Raw genomic sequence first — 15,973 nt, 5'->3', positions numbered from 1 at the left:
ACTGTAACAGCTAGGTTTCTCTGCTTGACCTACAAATGTTCGGTTGGTAGGTAGCAGTGCTGTGGTGTACAACTTGTAGGCTATGGTGGTAAGATTTTGGAATTCTTCAGTGCCTACTGATATCCCAGTTTCATCTGCACTAGATCACTACTTCTGCTCTCCTGTACACTGGAAGGTTCGGTTAGAGCTGGGTGAACAAGGGTGTGAAAGAGTTGAGGAGTGAGCAGTAGGGCTTCTTATTCCCTTCTCTGTCATTGGCTAGTGTCAGAATCATTATCCATGACCACAGTTTGTAATAATAAGAAAAAACCCCTATTACCTTTTCCCCTATATGGATGTATATATTCAAATGAAGTATTTGTAGCATATGGACTAACAATTATCAGGTGAATCGGAATTTAATTATTCATCAGCATATTTTTTCTTAGAATTAGATAGCACGCCCTGTTCAATTTTAAATGCACAAAAAAAGTCATGGACCTCTACAGAGCTCTCATTATTCAGATAAGGTACAATTAAAGGTGACAGTTACCTTTCAAAGATAAAACATTTTTTACAGTTGAATAAGTATTAGTTATTGGTTGTCTAAAAAGTAATTTACTAAATGCTCAGCATTAAATGTGCTGGTGTTCTGGCAAGCATTTCTGTAAGTGTCATATACCTCAGCACATGCAAATCTCTAAAAGACTTTAATTCACATTCATGTCACACTTCATCCGATAGTGTGCAGTTATGTTTATATGGTAGAAAAGGGTGTGTTGACGTATCTGACCTAACTTCAGTCTTTCAATATCGAGGGCTAATAGCAGTGTTGCTGTGGTTTGAAGCACATAGTGGACTCAGTATGCATTGGGATCTAGGTGAACGCTTTGGCAGCTAACTTCTTCTGACTTGTATACTGTAGGTGTGTACCAGATCTGCCTCTGGCTGTCCAGTATGTATAAGGTGAAGGAAAGGGTAAATGGGAGGGAGTGACTGCAGCTGAAGACACCTAGTGCATGACCTTACTTGCCAGAGACATCACACCTATCCTTATTACTTAGCTTTAGTCAGTTTGTTTAAAAGCCGCTAGATATTTGTGGCAAGACAGTACTACTGTGGAAAAGTGTGTTATCTTGCCACTGAGGTAGTAGCATTCTCAAAAAGGGACAGAATTAAGTCTGTGAGAAAAAGCCAATTGAGAAAAAGCCAGGAAATGTCAAAGTTCATGTTGCACAAGCACTCTTTGTCTTTCTTTTTGGTAGACATATAATGCAATCTTATCTTAATTCTGTTGCCATTTCTTCCACAGGGCTCTTCACTCATAACACACAGAATGGACATACCTCTCTTGTATCTAATCAGTAATTCATTTTCTCTGTGCTGTTCAGTACAGTCTTATGTCTTTTATTATACAGTAGCCACACAGTTAAACTAAATCCCTCATCTGCTCTAATATGTCTTTATTCCCTGTAGATTTTGAGAAGTCTGCAAATAGTAACTAATTTACAGTCTCACACACAGTCCCTCTATGGGATATGAGAGTGTTGTTTTACAGGTAGAAGATTGTTTTGCAGATAGATGGAAGCAAAAAAATTATTTGTGAGATTTAGATGTCCAGTTAAAGGATTTTTTTTTTTAATGTTTCACATCGCAAAGCATTTATATGTTCAATTCATTTTTGGTTTAGTTTATCTAAAAATATTTAGCATGTTCCCAAATCAGATCTCAGGTTTTCAGGAGCTCAGGAGAGCACAAATACACTCAGTACCAAACAGAATTTTGCTGAAGTTAGTTATCTGTGGACCAGCATAAGTATTATTTGCCTTTTCTTTCATGCAGTCTCCTTAGTTCATTCATTACGCATCTTTCCATCTCTCCAGCAAATGAACAAGATTTATGCAAGCAATAGTCTCTTGATACTGGTTCATTCCCAGAGCAGGTCTGTCCTGTACTTCCTCATTGAATAAGCTCGATGCCATCTGGTCCACCCATTTTCTCAAAGCAAGATAAACTACACAAGTGTCATTCCTGACAGACTTATCTAATCCTGGTTATAAAGACAATGATTAAGATGTAATAAACTTCTCCAACAATTTATTTTAATACTTCACTACCCTTATTACTAGAAAGTCTTCCTAGTATCTAATCTGAAACTTTTCTGCAGCAATTTAAGCCAATTATTTCTTGTAACATTCATCATGGTATTCTTTTCAGATGCATTTTACTTATTTGACAGCTGTTACGTGAATCCTCTTTTCTCAAGACTGAACATCCCCACTCCTTGACCCTCTTGCTCAGTGACTCTATTTTCTAGGTCTCTGGTCATTCCTGTTACTCTTTTTTTGGACTTTCTCCAGTTAATTCCTGTCTTGTTTGAAACCTTGTCACAAAGCTGTACAGGGTGCTCTATTTTAAGTGCTGCTAGAGCTGTGTGGAATTTTTTTGTGTGTTTTGTAGGTTGGAGTCCTGTTTATATATCCTGGTGTGGTGATGTTTTTAAACACCTTCCAATTGTTTTTGTTTTTCCTTTGGAATGGATGTCTAGTCAGTTGGTCCACAGGTTGTATTTTCAATGTGATTATTATGTCTACCTAAGAGTAGAACACAGCAGTTTTCTGTATTGAATTAGAATCATAGAATCGTTTAGGTTGGAAAAGACCTTTAAGATCATCAGGTCCAACCATTAACCTAACATTACCAAGTCCACCACTAAACCATGTCCCTAAGCGCCACATCTACACATCTTTTAAATACCTCCAGGGATGGGGACTCAACCACTTCCCTGGGCAGCCTGTTCCAATGCTTGACAACCCTTTCAGTAAAGAAATTTTTTCCTAATATCTAATCTAAACCTCCCCTGGCACAACTTGAGGCCATTTCTTCTCATCCTATCACTTGTTACTTGGCAGAAGAGACCAACCCCTACCTCATTACAACCTTATGTTTTTAGCCTATTTCAATAATATGAGTATTTTTATTATATTCCTATCTTCTAAAGTCATTCCAGCCTCTTCTATATTTAACAGGATATCTTTTATTTCATCTTCCAAGCCAGTAATGAAAAGACAGAATAGTTCCAGGGTTGTGACTTAACCCTTGCAAAAGTCCACTCAGTGTAGCCTTCCATTTTAACAGTGATCCATTGGTTGCCACTCTCTGAGGATCACTTTTAACTAGTTTTGTACTCATCTTACAGTATGAGCACACAAATAGCATACTTCCCAGTATGGCGTACAAGGCTGCAATGTAAGAGTGTGACAAGCCTTGGTAAAAATCAAGGTATTTGCAATCTGATATATCTTTGTTTTCTAGAAGTTCTTCCATAAAATGAAATGGGATCTATTAAGATTTGCCTGATAAAACCCTATAGCATGGTCCATCTCCTTTCTTTTTCTAGGTGCCCAGAACTCAAACTTAAAAGCTGTTTTTTCTATAATTTCTGAGATCATCTTTTCCTTCCTTATTTATTTTCTTCATCTTTCATTCATTTCCAATTTAATAGTACATCTTATGTCCTTCACAATTTCTTAATGTCTGTAAGTTTGCTCAGCCAGTTCTTCAAGTGTTCAAGGATGTAAATATCAAATTCAACTAATTTGAGAACTTCTAGACTGTATAAATATTCTCTGAATATTCTTTTTCTCAACATAGATTTTACCTCTGTATGTGTGACACTTGTGCTGACATATTACTCCTTTCTGTAGAGGTTTCCTGTGTGTTTGAAGTCATCAAAAAGTTTTTGCAAGTCACAGGTTTTATCAGTGTCCTCCCCATATATTCATGACATGCATACTGTCATTCACACTTGAAAAATTCTGTCAGTTGGTCACAGAAGGATGCTTTGGGGATTTTCTAAAAGTAAACACATACATATGGAAATGTATGATATTTACCTGGAACTTGGTTTACAAGGGAAGTTGGGATTGTTTGGAACTTGATGTAATAAATAAAGTGTATCCTGTCCTTGTATTCATGCCAATAGAATGCACACAAAAATAATATTTTTTTTCCTTGTATTTTCATTTTTTTCATTATTTTGCCATGGAAAAGTAGGTGGGTTTTTTTCCATTTTGGGGCAAAACTAGATTCTTTATATGTACAATATAGAGAGATCTGTTTGGCAGCCTTTGACAGGTAGCTACTTTGAAATGGAAGGTGGCAGAGCTTAATGAAATACATTGCTGTCATTTAATCTTTCCAACTCTGTAACAGTAGTTCTAAGAGCAGAGCTCATGTATATCAAAATAACATACACTGTAGCAGTTGTTCCAGAAATACAACTGTTTGCATCTTTACTGTAATAACAGTAAAGCTGCATGAGTCATGTCTAAAGATGACATATTCTTTGATATTCTTCCCACACATTTTAATTGCTTGTCTCTAGTTCACTAAACAACTACTTTGGGCAAATGTTGAAGAATGTTGGGTCCATTTATGACTGAACAGGTTTTCAGACAGGCAGAATATGAGTAAACAAGCTGCATTTTTCTATGGGAAATTTGACAGTACAGAAATGAGGAATTTTTCATCCTGAAATATATTATTGCAAAGAGACCCTGACATGGTACATATTCTTTGTTTTGAAATTATTCTTTTTTTAAACACTGTGCAGCATATTGCTCTGAAGTCAGAAATACCTATTCTTCTGTCTTGAAACAAAATGTGTGAAAATTCGAACAGCTGAAGCATCCTTAGGATCAGATGTACAAATGAGACATGGTGAAACTCCCATGTAGGAAATAGATATGCTAAGAGGAAAGGGGAATCAAGATCAGAAGATAAAAAGCTAGATAGATTCAGAAGTAAAATGGTATTTTTTCATGCATATAAGGGATTGTGATGAAAGTAGCACAAGCAGTTAACAGTTTATAAAACCAATATAAATAAGGAATATTGTGAAATCCAACAGATGAGATTTTGGAAAATTTCATGACATTTTCCCCATATAGAAAAGTCACTAATACAGCCAAATAAATTGGAATTATTTTATTGTTATAAATAACATAATAGTTCATGTATTTTCCTGCTGTTTAAACTATTCAGGTATTTTCCCCACAAAACAAATAATTGCATCACTGTTCCCAATGCTACCTCTCCTTTATACCACTACTTCTCATTGTGTCCTCATATTCTGTATGCCACAGATTTCTTTTTCTATGGAGTTTTTCAGGTGTGTTGCTTGCTGTTCTGCCAGTTTGAGACTAACGTTGAGAGAAGTCTGACCCGCCTTTGTTTAGCTGAGCTGCCTTTGCAATATCCCACCACATTGTTAATTTGGGGAAGAAGGACAAGAGGTTTGCACCAGAGTTATATTCCTGGTGTCATTAGCTGCTGATACGAAATTGTCAGAACAGCCTATTGATTCATTTCTGACTTATGCAAGCACCATGATTTTGCTTTGTTTCTGGAGACAGGGAATCCATCTCTGCTGTGCTCCTGTCCATAAAAGGAGTACAGCGAGTGTAAGATTCTAGCATACCTGTGAATGGGAGTACTGATTTGGAAGTGTTGTGTGCTGACCTTGCACTCACTGCCTCAGGTATCAGTGCCTGGGGCAGGTGTCAGGCATTAAGTTATTCTTAACATTTAAAAAAACAATATTATTTGCAAATAGAACTGAGTAGACAACTTAAAGAAAAATAAGTCAAAAGGACTAACTCACAACTCATAACTATTATGTTAGCTGGAGCAACTTTGAAGTATTTACTAGTTTCTTCAGCAACATTCGAGTGAAATGAAATAGAAGCACTGGAGTCTGTAAAAAATAATCTCTTCAGAAAAGTATTAAAGAAATCTTCAGGAAAAAAAGGTATTCATTTGTTTTACACTCTTCATATTCTGATTCTCAGTAAAACAAACCTGAGGCAGGTTTAACAGTGCCGGGTTAGCTCAGTTGGTTAGAGCATGGTGCTAATAACACCAAGTTCACAGGTTCAATCCCTGCTCACTGCAGGGGGGGTTGGGCTCGATGATCTCTCAAGGTCCTTTCCAACCTAAAGGATTCTATGATTCTATGTCCAGTTTTAAATGGTGGTCTCATTAAGTTCAGTCACCAACAGGAGTAATCAAAGCCTAAAGCACAGGTATTTGTAGGTTTGACTCCTAAGGCTACTAAGATTGAACAATAAAAATTCTCAGATTTTAAAAGAGGGAAGAGGTGGTACCTTTTCAACAGAAACATGTATAAAATTCAGGCCATGATCCATTCTACTAACTGAAGAATTGTTTTGAGTATTAAAATGTGAATTAGGTCATGCACTGTCTGGAAGGAGGTCTGGTGGGCATCATGGCTAATGCAAGCACGCTCCTGTACAGCCAGGATAATTGTGCAGGGATACAAGGATACAAAAGGTAGTCAGTTGTTTTATAGTCAACATAGGCAGAGCTGTTTGCTTTGCTTCAATTTTCTGGTCCTTTATGAGACACTAGTGCTATTCATGTAGCTTTCAACTGGAGCAGATCTGTTCTTTTTTGTTAGAATTAAAAGATTCTTTTAGCCTCATTGTCCTTTAACCATGCCTTTTTGGAAAAAGGTAGGACATTCAGAACTAAACTATAATGATGATTTTCTGTAAATACACAAAATTTGAGGTATTATTTTTCTCTCTCTTCTAACGTCGTCTTTTTAGTATTGAGAGTGGTGCAAAAAGGTATTATTTCAATACGGTGATTCAGTTCAACTTGTGCTAGGTGGAGAACTGCATGACAGTGTGACAGGGTTAGAAGTCTGACTGCAGGAAAGGTTGATAAAGTTCTGTAAATTCACAGTGCTTATATCTGCATACTAGTGGAAACCTCAAGTGCAGTGTTTCAGGAGGCTCTTTTATTCTTACATAGCTACAGTGCTCCCACCCCTTACTCATTTTTAGGAGAGAGGGAGAAGCTTCAAATTTAGGGTTTGCCAGCAATCCTCCTAATTGTATAACGGAATTGCATTAAACTCAAGTTAGATACCCAAACAGAAGATGAGTCAGGGAATATAAGGCATAAATTCTGGTGAGATAGTTCTTCTGAAGTGTTGTGATGCATAGAAACCCCTTCATATTTTCATTTGTTACTTGAACTGGTTTGCTGACTCCTACGCTTTTAGGTTATATATCCGTTACCTGACTAATGAGACATCTTCCATCCTTTGTTCAAGGATCAAGTATTCTCCATAACCATCTTCCTCCTTTCCTTTTCTGAAAAAGCTCTTTGTAGATACTTAACATTTTTTTCCTCCCTTTGTTTTGGTTTGTATTTTTCCTGATACTACATTGGCAAAATGTCCTGCAGAAAGATCTGTATGTCAAGAACTTTTCTTTTGGAATAAAAGTTCAGCTTTTCAATAAGAATGGCAACGTTTACAATAATGTTATTTTCTATGTATGTGGTCTTTTAACTATGTTATTTTTATATTCTTGAAACAATTCCATTTCCTGGTTAGATTTAGTTAATTTTTGTATGGTTTCTGAGTTGGAGCTAGAAGTATACAGATCAGAACCACACGAATTAATCTGTTTCTATATTGGAAAAGACTGTTAATGTGCAGAATTGCATCAGACACAGCTTTCCATTTCATTTGTTACTGCTTTTTACTAGGATACTGTCATCTTAAAGGTAGAAATTAAGTGATAAGTTCTATAATAATTCACTGTTAATCACTTCTGGTCAATAATGAATATTGTTGCCTTGTTTATTTGATTTTATAATACAAATAAAAACAATGCAGTCTAATGCTGTTTAGTATGCATATTGAAATCAGTCTAACACCACAAGTGCATTCACGCTTGAATTGAGCCTGAAACTGTAGCCATTGAGGTATTTTGTTAGAGAACAAAAACTTTGTACCTGTATCTAGTCTAATTCTTAGTACAAAGGTAGCATATACTGCAGAAAATTTTTCATAGCACCGTATGTCTGCAAAGATTTAAGCACTTCATGAAAGATTGCTTCAAAATACTTTGAGCTATAATTTTTATTATAAAAGATGTTTATATTAATGATAGTCATTCTCTCTCCTTACAGTGCAAATTAGACTATCAAGCCTGTGTCTCAGGAAAACAAATCTCAGTGAAATGCGAAGGACGTTGCCCTTGCCTGTCGGACAAATCCACAAATGCAGGGAGAAATGATAGGAGAGGTGAGTGATGGTAATTTTTATGATATTTGTAACAGCTTGTTTCTAGAAGGAAGTAAGATTTTGCTCACAGAAGAGTACAGTGATCACAAACACTGATTATTCTTGAAAAAAACAGCTTTATTTTATTCAAGGCTGTTTTCTTTGCTGTGGGTTTTGAAATTGTGTCTACAATAAAATATCACTGTATTTTTCAAATGCAGCTATTGTAGTATGAGTTATTGTTGGGGTTTTTTATTGCTTAATACTCCTCAAGATGTTCATGGCTGTACTTAAGACTAAGAAAAATCTGTTTCTTGCTCCTCAGTGTTTTCAGTTGAATGTTCAAGAAAATGAAAAAGGAAACTTAAAAGTTGTTGTTACTGCTCATAGGAGCAAGCAGTTGCATTTAAACTATGGAACTATTAGTAAAGGCTGTCATAGAAAAGTGAGTTCTTGGTTTGAAAAGTGTTTGATAGGAATAAATCACCTTCCTTTTGGATGATGCGTGAGATTAGGCTGCTGGAAAATGCAGTTGCTCTGCACTGCTGCTTAGCCATTGGTGCAACTGAAGAAAAAATGTGTGGCTAAGCGTATTGGTATTTCAGTGATTCCCAGGTGACTTTGGAAGGTTTTTATTAAAAAAAGCAGGATACCATCTTTGGTGCTACTGAACAGAGAGCCGTCATAGCGTGAGGTTTTAGACCACCATGGGCCTGAATTTGCTAAGAACAGCATGATTGCAGGTCTGTGTTTTTGTATTTCTTTAGACTGATCTCTGTTAGATGTATTTTTTTCTTCTTTCTGTATAGTCACACTTTTGATGAGTAAGATAAAATCTTTATACACAAATATCCTGTATCCTTATTGGAAATATACCAGAATTAGTTTTTGAAGACTTGTTTTTCTTTTTTTCACCTATAGCAACCTTATAAAGATAAAAGAAACCAGCATTACATTCCTGGATTATGTTAACATTGGTATTTCATTATGGTTTGATGCACTATTCCAAATTTATTGTGCAAGAGAATCTTATAATTTCCATAATAAGCTGTAGCTACTGCCAAAACTATTATTTTTTTCTTAGGTTAAGAAATGAATGAATGGTATTTTAACAATGAATAGAGGTGACTACTGCAAACATTGAGCTGTGCGCAGGCATACAAGTCAATTAAAAAAACTGCTCTGAAACACTCCTTTAGGTAACTTTTTTCGTCTTTGGCAATATTATTGATTGTGTAATTAAACAGTAATTGAATATGTGTAATTAAATATTCCCTATGCTATAACCCCTCTGCAAAAGGATACAGCCTTGAGGGTTTTTTAAAACATTAATTTACAATTTCATGTAGTAACTGTAAATAAATAGATAAATCTGTCATCTGGTCACATTGCCAGCCCAAATGGAAAACACTGGAAGACCCAGCCTTAGCTGGTTAATGTAGCCCCTTTGATAAGATCTATGGTATAGCATTACTGCAGTTGCAGTTTTCACTAGCAACAATTTCTGCATCGCCAGCATAGATGTGGGGATATTTGCTTAACAGTGGGCATGAAATGAAATTAAGATAATCAGCCGTGAAGCATCTCTCTGTGAGTAGTAGGCCTACCATCTCCAGTATTAGCTTTAGAATACAGTATCATTACCCTCAGTTTTTATCAAAATAAAATTAGCATGTTCTCTGCTGGAAGCTGTTACACTTGATGCAGTTATTTTTATCTTTGTGTGTGTTCTTTCAAGCACATTCTATTTCTGGTACTCCTGTACTTAAACATTCAAAACAATCTATAGATAAATTTTATTGGCTTCAACAAAATGGAATTGTTTTTAATTAGGAATGAACTCCTAGGAATGAACTTTTCTTGAAGATTTATACTGCCAAGGGATCAAGATTATTTGTGCTTAGTTATATAAAAGAGAAGGAAAAAAGATCCTATATGAGTATGGGAATTAATGCTAATCCTAGTCTGGCAGATTGTCAGGGCAGGCAAAATACAGGGCTTTTCCAGCTGCTACATTTTACTGCAACATTGAAATTTGAATATCATTTCTTTACGAGGCCAAAAGTCAGGAGACATGAGAAACATGAAAGTGAGCTGAGTATCATTACTGATATTTCAGCCATTATTGTAACAGAATACAAAATTTGTTATAACTTTGTTATAAGAACTTTTGTTGTAAGAATACAGATATTTTCTTTAAATTGAACTCCACTAAGTGTTCTAAGATGTATATGCACGTCAGTTATGCACATGCTTAGAAATTTGATGAAGCCAAAGACACAAAGTAAGATTAGTACTCCCATTTCAGGGATAACTTAAGTGAGGGTTTCCTAAAACATTCCCTGTCTAAGACAATTTTTCATTTTTTCAGATTGACAAAATCTGCTGAGTTTTTGGTGTACCTAGGGAGCAAAGCATGTCTGTGAACTTTCCCAAAATAGTCTCGGTGTGGAATTTCATACTCCTTTGGGAAGCAAAATTAAACCAGTATGCAGAGAAACAGATTTGCCTCTCAAAATGTGTGTGAACCTAATTGTAAAATCATAGGAAACTTTTAGTTGGAAGTGAGCTCTGAAATTTATCTAATCTGGCTCTCTGATCAATGCATGAGGCAGGTGCGGACATTCTGTTTTTTGTGAAAACTGGCTCATTTTAGTGATACATTCAGTAACATTGAACCTGACCTAAGTGCAGGGGCTTTTAGCTTGAATCCAAAAATGAAAGGGCTAAGAACTTGATCTAGAACTAGATGTGCAAGTTGGTAACAAAACAAAACAAACAAGCAAAAAAGTACACAATAACGATCTATCTTTGTCATATTTTTATTTTGATTTTAGAGAAAGCAATGGGTATCATATGAACTATAAACTACAGCAGGTGCTCCAGTAATTTTTAAAAAGAGAAAGAAGAGAAAAACAAACTCAGCGTACTGCCATAGAAAAGTGGGAAAAATCTGAGGAGCACTTGAGGCAGTGTTAGAAGGAAGGATCACACCAAGTTAGAAATAAATGAAGATAGGCAGTGTAGAAGAGAGGGGTGTCTTTGGGAGTGGCGTAGAAGCAAAATAAGAAAGAAAGGTAAACCAGAATGAATGGGAGGCACCACCACTAGTGACAGAGGTGTTAAGAGACAAGTGAGGAAGCACTTACTGGACCCTATGTTATTTTCCAGGCATAGCCATTGCCTCATCCTATTTTTGCACTAATCTCCTTTTCAAATATGTTCTAGGATTTAGGGCATCCAGGTCATACTGGCTTGCACATTTGTGAGTGTAGGGATTTCACTGAGCTGGAATCTGCAGGTCTTTATTTTCCTAAGCTCTTAGAATCTTTGTTTCAGTGGTTATGTGGAACCAGAAACTAGGAAGGCTTCTGTGGCACTGTACATTTTACAAGGCTGAGGAGACTTTTATCCCCGTGGCAGTGCCTGGGCACTGTTTTTTGCTCCAAATAGTAGTTATGATCCTTTTGCTCTGAGACATACTGAGCCCTGTCCCTTGCTTGTCATAGAGGACAGTGGTTTTGCTAGTCCTGCTCTTCAGTCTGATGGATAAGAACAAAAATGCACGATGCAAAGTATAGGCTTACCAACTGAGTCACTGGGATAAGGACATGAGACCAGTCAATGGGGTAAATGCAGAAGTTGCACTTATTTTTAAGGATGTACGAAGTCCTGTTAACCTTTAACACTGTTGCCTCTGCACACTTCATCTGATTTACCTTCTGGCAATTCAGATCACCCATCCTCCCACCCATCCCCAGCTGCCCAGAAAACAAGCACCAGATTAATACTTTTTCTGCTTCTCCTTTGGGTATGAAGCATGGCTAGCTTCCGTATTCAGCTATCTAAAATGAAGAGGAACTTGTAGACCTACCATCTGCAATGAACATTAGCCTATTCTGTAACTGTCACAGCCAAGACAGAGTAAACGAGAACCTGTAGCACATCTGGATACTGGGATTTGTTTAAGAACTGACGAGATTAGAGCTTTTCCCCTACTTGGTTTCATCTCACATAGTCACTCTCTCACACTTCCACCCAGTGCTACCTTCACTAGATCTCAGCTTGCCTTCCAATGAGCGAGGTCACTGCTGACCTGGGACAGTGAGGCAGAAAATCATGTTGGTTTCTGCTGTGCAGCTGCATGCAGTAACCTATCTCAGGTGTTACTGGCCATGGTCCCTGGGAGTCCCCCAGCATTCATCTCAGTGCATCTCTCTGATCTCCAGGATCTTTCCTTGCTTCCAGCGTCTTTCCACCAGCAACGATCTTCACTGTCTTCTTTCAGGGACCCCTTCTTCTTTCTGGGAAGCTGTTCTTCTTCCAGGACCCATCCTTTTGGTCCCTACCACCCACCCCCAACACCATCCCACTGCCATTTTCCCAATCTAAATACGCTGTGTGCAGACCCACAATGCACAATCAACCTCCTAATTGTTAGTTCTGTCCCATGTTTCTTTATTTAATGGAGGATTTGGGAAATGCTACTTCTGTTTTATCAAAATTTACACCAGTCCATACTGATTGCAGCTAGTAAGTAGCAGCCTTATGCTTGAGGGTTCAGAAGTTCAATTTTAGACATTCACAGACACACACACAGACTTACCCCTGCTACCTGTTAGTGTTCACATTTTAAACTATTTTTTCACCTTATTTGAAGTTTTGTTACATTTATATAGTAATGTACAATTCACCAACCTACATTTACTCTTTCAGTAATTTAAAGTGTATTACAAAGCTTTTGGCAGTTGGCTATTTTGACTTTATTTAAATTATGTTTCCTTTCAGCCAACTTGAGATTAGAATATTAACAGCAAAATTTCTTCGGGAAAAATTAGGTGACTTCATAATAGAGAAGTAGAGGTGAAGGAGATAAGGCTTTTCTATCAGAATGTTTTCTTGTCTCATTAACAGATTTTCATTATACTTAATGTAATTTGTTCCTTAAAAGTGCAGGTTTTAGAACAAAAATAGTTTTATTGAGTGCTCTTCTGTCATTTGGTACTTTTTGCTAATTTTAACATGGTTTTTTCAGCTGTGTCTTTTCCCAGTCAATATTTAAGTAACAGTAAATTTTATTTCAGTTTAATATCCAGTTTTCTAGTCCAGTACTGATTCATGTTTGATTTGTACTGATTTGATTTGAAGCCTATGAATAGACACTCAAATGGACAAATTTATAACATAAGTACATATTGCCAACATTCCTCAAAGAAAAAGAAAAATTTAAGTTTTAAAATCTGATTGAAAGAATGGGTTGTGGGAGAGTTCTTTCAAGTTCTTAACTGATTTCAGGGCTTTGGTACAGGAATTTTACTATGCTGTTAGCAAAAAGAAATACTTCATTTTGTAATCTTAATAGTAGTGTGAAATAGCAAGAGCAAGAAGTTGAATGAACTGTAGTCACAACTGAACTTTCTGCTTTGCAAGAATGTTTTATTTTGCAGGTTAATATATTCAAAATACTTTTCTCAGGTGCATGAGCTTCTTTTGATGTTAATGAACAACATTAATAACCATTGCAATTGCCTAACAAACTTAGCGATACCTTGGCATGATCCCAGAAGCATTGTCTTGTTTTTTAGTTTATTTAGTGTTGCTTTTGCTATTTTGAATATTAACAGAACGTAAAATGTATCTCTCTATAGCAGTGTACTCATATTCTCAAATAAGTGTTTACAATCCATTTAGTGAACATGACATGCTGACTAGAAACCTGTTACATTTTATATTTTTTGAGTATATATTGAAATGGTTCCATTCAGGAGATAGCAGATGTTGCTTCATTCCTTGCATTACATCTGATGTAATTCAAAAGTTGTGCTGAAAACCTTTAATGAATAAAGATATGCTTAGCAATATGTTTTTAACAAAAACCTCTAGATGTGTAATGGAAAGTTCCGTTTTTCTTCTCTCCTTTTGGCATGAATGACAAAGGCAGGTGGAAAAATAAAAAAGCCATTGTAAAAGTTACACAAACATTTCTACTTTGATAGTTCAACTTTGTTCAGTGACTTTGGCTGTTCTAATTATGAAGAAATTACTCTGAAAATGTGTCTGATCCACTGTATAGTCTTACACCGTATTGCCCTCTCAGTAACTGTAGTCTTCTGTTAATTTCTACAAAAGTTTAATAAGTAGCTTATTATATAAAGGTGGAAAATAATCCTGAATATCCCTTAGGATCTACTAGAGAGATAATTATATACTAGTAAGCTTAATTAAAAGCTTACTAGGTGTGAACACTTGAGTACGTGCCTCACCAAATAAAGTCACAATTTGATTTTTGATGTGCATGGCTCAAGCTGTAGTTAGGTAGAAGGAAGAAAAAGTGGGAAAAGCAATATAGTACATAATTACTGAGCAATTTACTAAATGGATGAAACTTCTTCACTTGTTTGTATATCTTCATGTTTAGGCATGGCAAACATTAAAAATTTATTTGCTTTAGTTTGCAAAGTACTTATTTGATTCTTAGTTTGTATCTTGCAGGGTCTAGGTGGTCAGGGTTATTAAGAGGTTTTGTTAATTCAGGAGGAGGAATGAATGCCAACAGCAAAATCCTCAGAGTTTTTAATAACCAAAAAATATTAGTTCAGGGCATTACAAGAAGAAAAAACATGGACAAGTGAAAGTCATTTTGTACTGTTACTTAATTTGCATGGCATAGGTCAAGACCCATGTTGTCTGTCTTTCCTACATGAAGAAATATGGCAGTCTGTGGAATATATGTCTTAGAAATAAGAACATACAATTTTAACTATGCTTACTTCTTCTATATCATTTAATGTATTCTATATGAGGCTTATATATATTTTTACAGTATAATACCTTACATTTTCTAACTGACTGAAAGAGCAGTTCTGGCTTATATTGGACACTGGTTGAGGAGTCAGGGTAGGACTATCATGAGCCAGGATTTGGATTCATCTGTAATCTCTTTCAGTATGAAATGTACCTTGTTCCCAGTCTTAATATTTCCTTGGATTTCTTTTTTACTAGTATTGTACTTATATTACTAGTTAAGGTATGGAAAAATAATAATATTAGACTGGTAAGTATTTCTTAAGAAAGTAGAGGTTGGTGGACTGAGGAGTTTCATACCCCACGTTCCAGAAAATAAAAAGGGAGGTCCCAGACAACAGCCTTCTCTGTGATCAGCTGTAGCATTTAACATCTCTCAAAAGCTGCAGAATGATGCAGAGGAAGGAAGATGTCAGTCCTGAAATAAAATTGTTTCACATCAATTCAGAACTTGAGATAGAAAGAGATTATTCACTCTGCCTTAAATGATACCACACTCATTGCATCATTGCAGACATCCTTCTGTTTCTCCTTTACTTGTTATGTACGTTATATAGAGGCTTATCAACTAAATAATAAAAAAAAAATTGTATAAGATATTAATAACAATGAAAACCTTCAAGACAGAAGATGGTGTTGCTGGACTGTTTTGGTGGTTTGTGGGTTTTTTTTTTTTTCTTGACTGGACCAAATACCTGGGGTATGACTCTCTTCATTGTCACAACACCCTAATATGAGACATTTGGCAACGCAGATGACAAAATCCCAGTGGGTGTGTCAGTCTAAAGGAATATGCTTCATGAAGACATATATTGCATTTCTTCATTTACAGGAAGATCCTCACTAAAGACGTTTTGAATGCCAGGGCTGCAGATGAGTGTATGGCTGACAACTCTGTGGTTAAAGACCTTCCAAAAGTATCTAAGAAAAGGAATCCATTGTCAGTTAGCTTGAATTTGCTCTACTCTAGAGTACATACATTGGCAAAGTTTAATTATCCTTAAATCCAAAAAGCTTGACAGAGTACCTATGTTTTATGTCCCTGTTGAGCTACGCGAACACTGTGATAAATGTGTGCTGTGACGT

At 36.1% G+C, this 15,973-nt stretch overlaps 1 protein-coding gene across 5 annotated transcripts in view; it reads left to right on the top strand.

Annotated features, from left to right (window-relative positions):
• Window positions 1-15,973, top strand: part of SPOCK3 (SPARC (osteonectin), cwcv and kazal like domains proteoglycan 3) — a 252,657-nt gene that overhangs the window by 182,874 nt on the left and 53,810 nt on the right. For all 5 annotated transcript variants that reach the window (XM_075709123.1, XM_075709127.1, XM_075709126.1 and 2 more), the window contains one exon: window positions 7,990-8,104. In XM_075709123.1, the coding sequence (XP_075565238.1) occupies window positions 7,990-8,104 (115 nt within the window). The remainder of the gene's footprint in view (window positions 1-7,989; window positions 8,105-15,973) is intronic.

Source organism: Pelecanus crispus, chromosome 4 (assembly GCF_030463565.1).
Source record: "Pelecanus crispus isolate bPelCri1 chromosome 4, bPelCri1.pri, whole genome shotgun sequence".
In the NCBI taxonomy this organism is placed as follows: domain Eukaryota; kingdom Metazoa; phylum Chordata; class Aves; order Pelecaniformes; family Pelecanidae; genus Pelecanus; species Pelecanus crispus.
The sequence above is the reverse complement of the archived record's forward strand: the minus strand, read 5'-3'. Positions and strand labels throughout refer to the sequence as shown.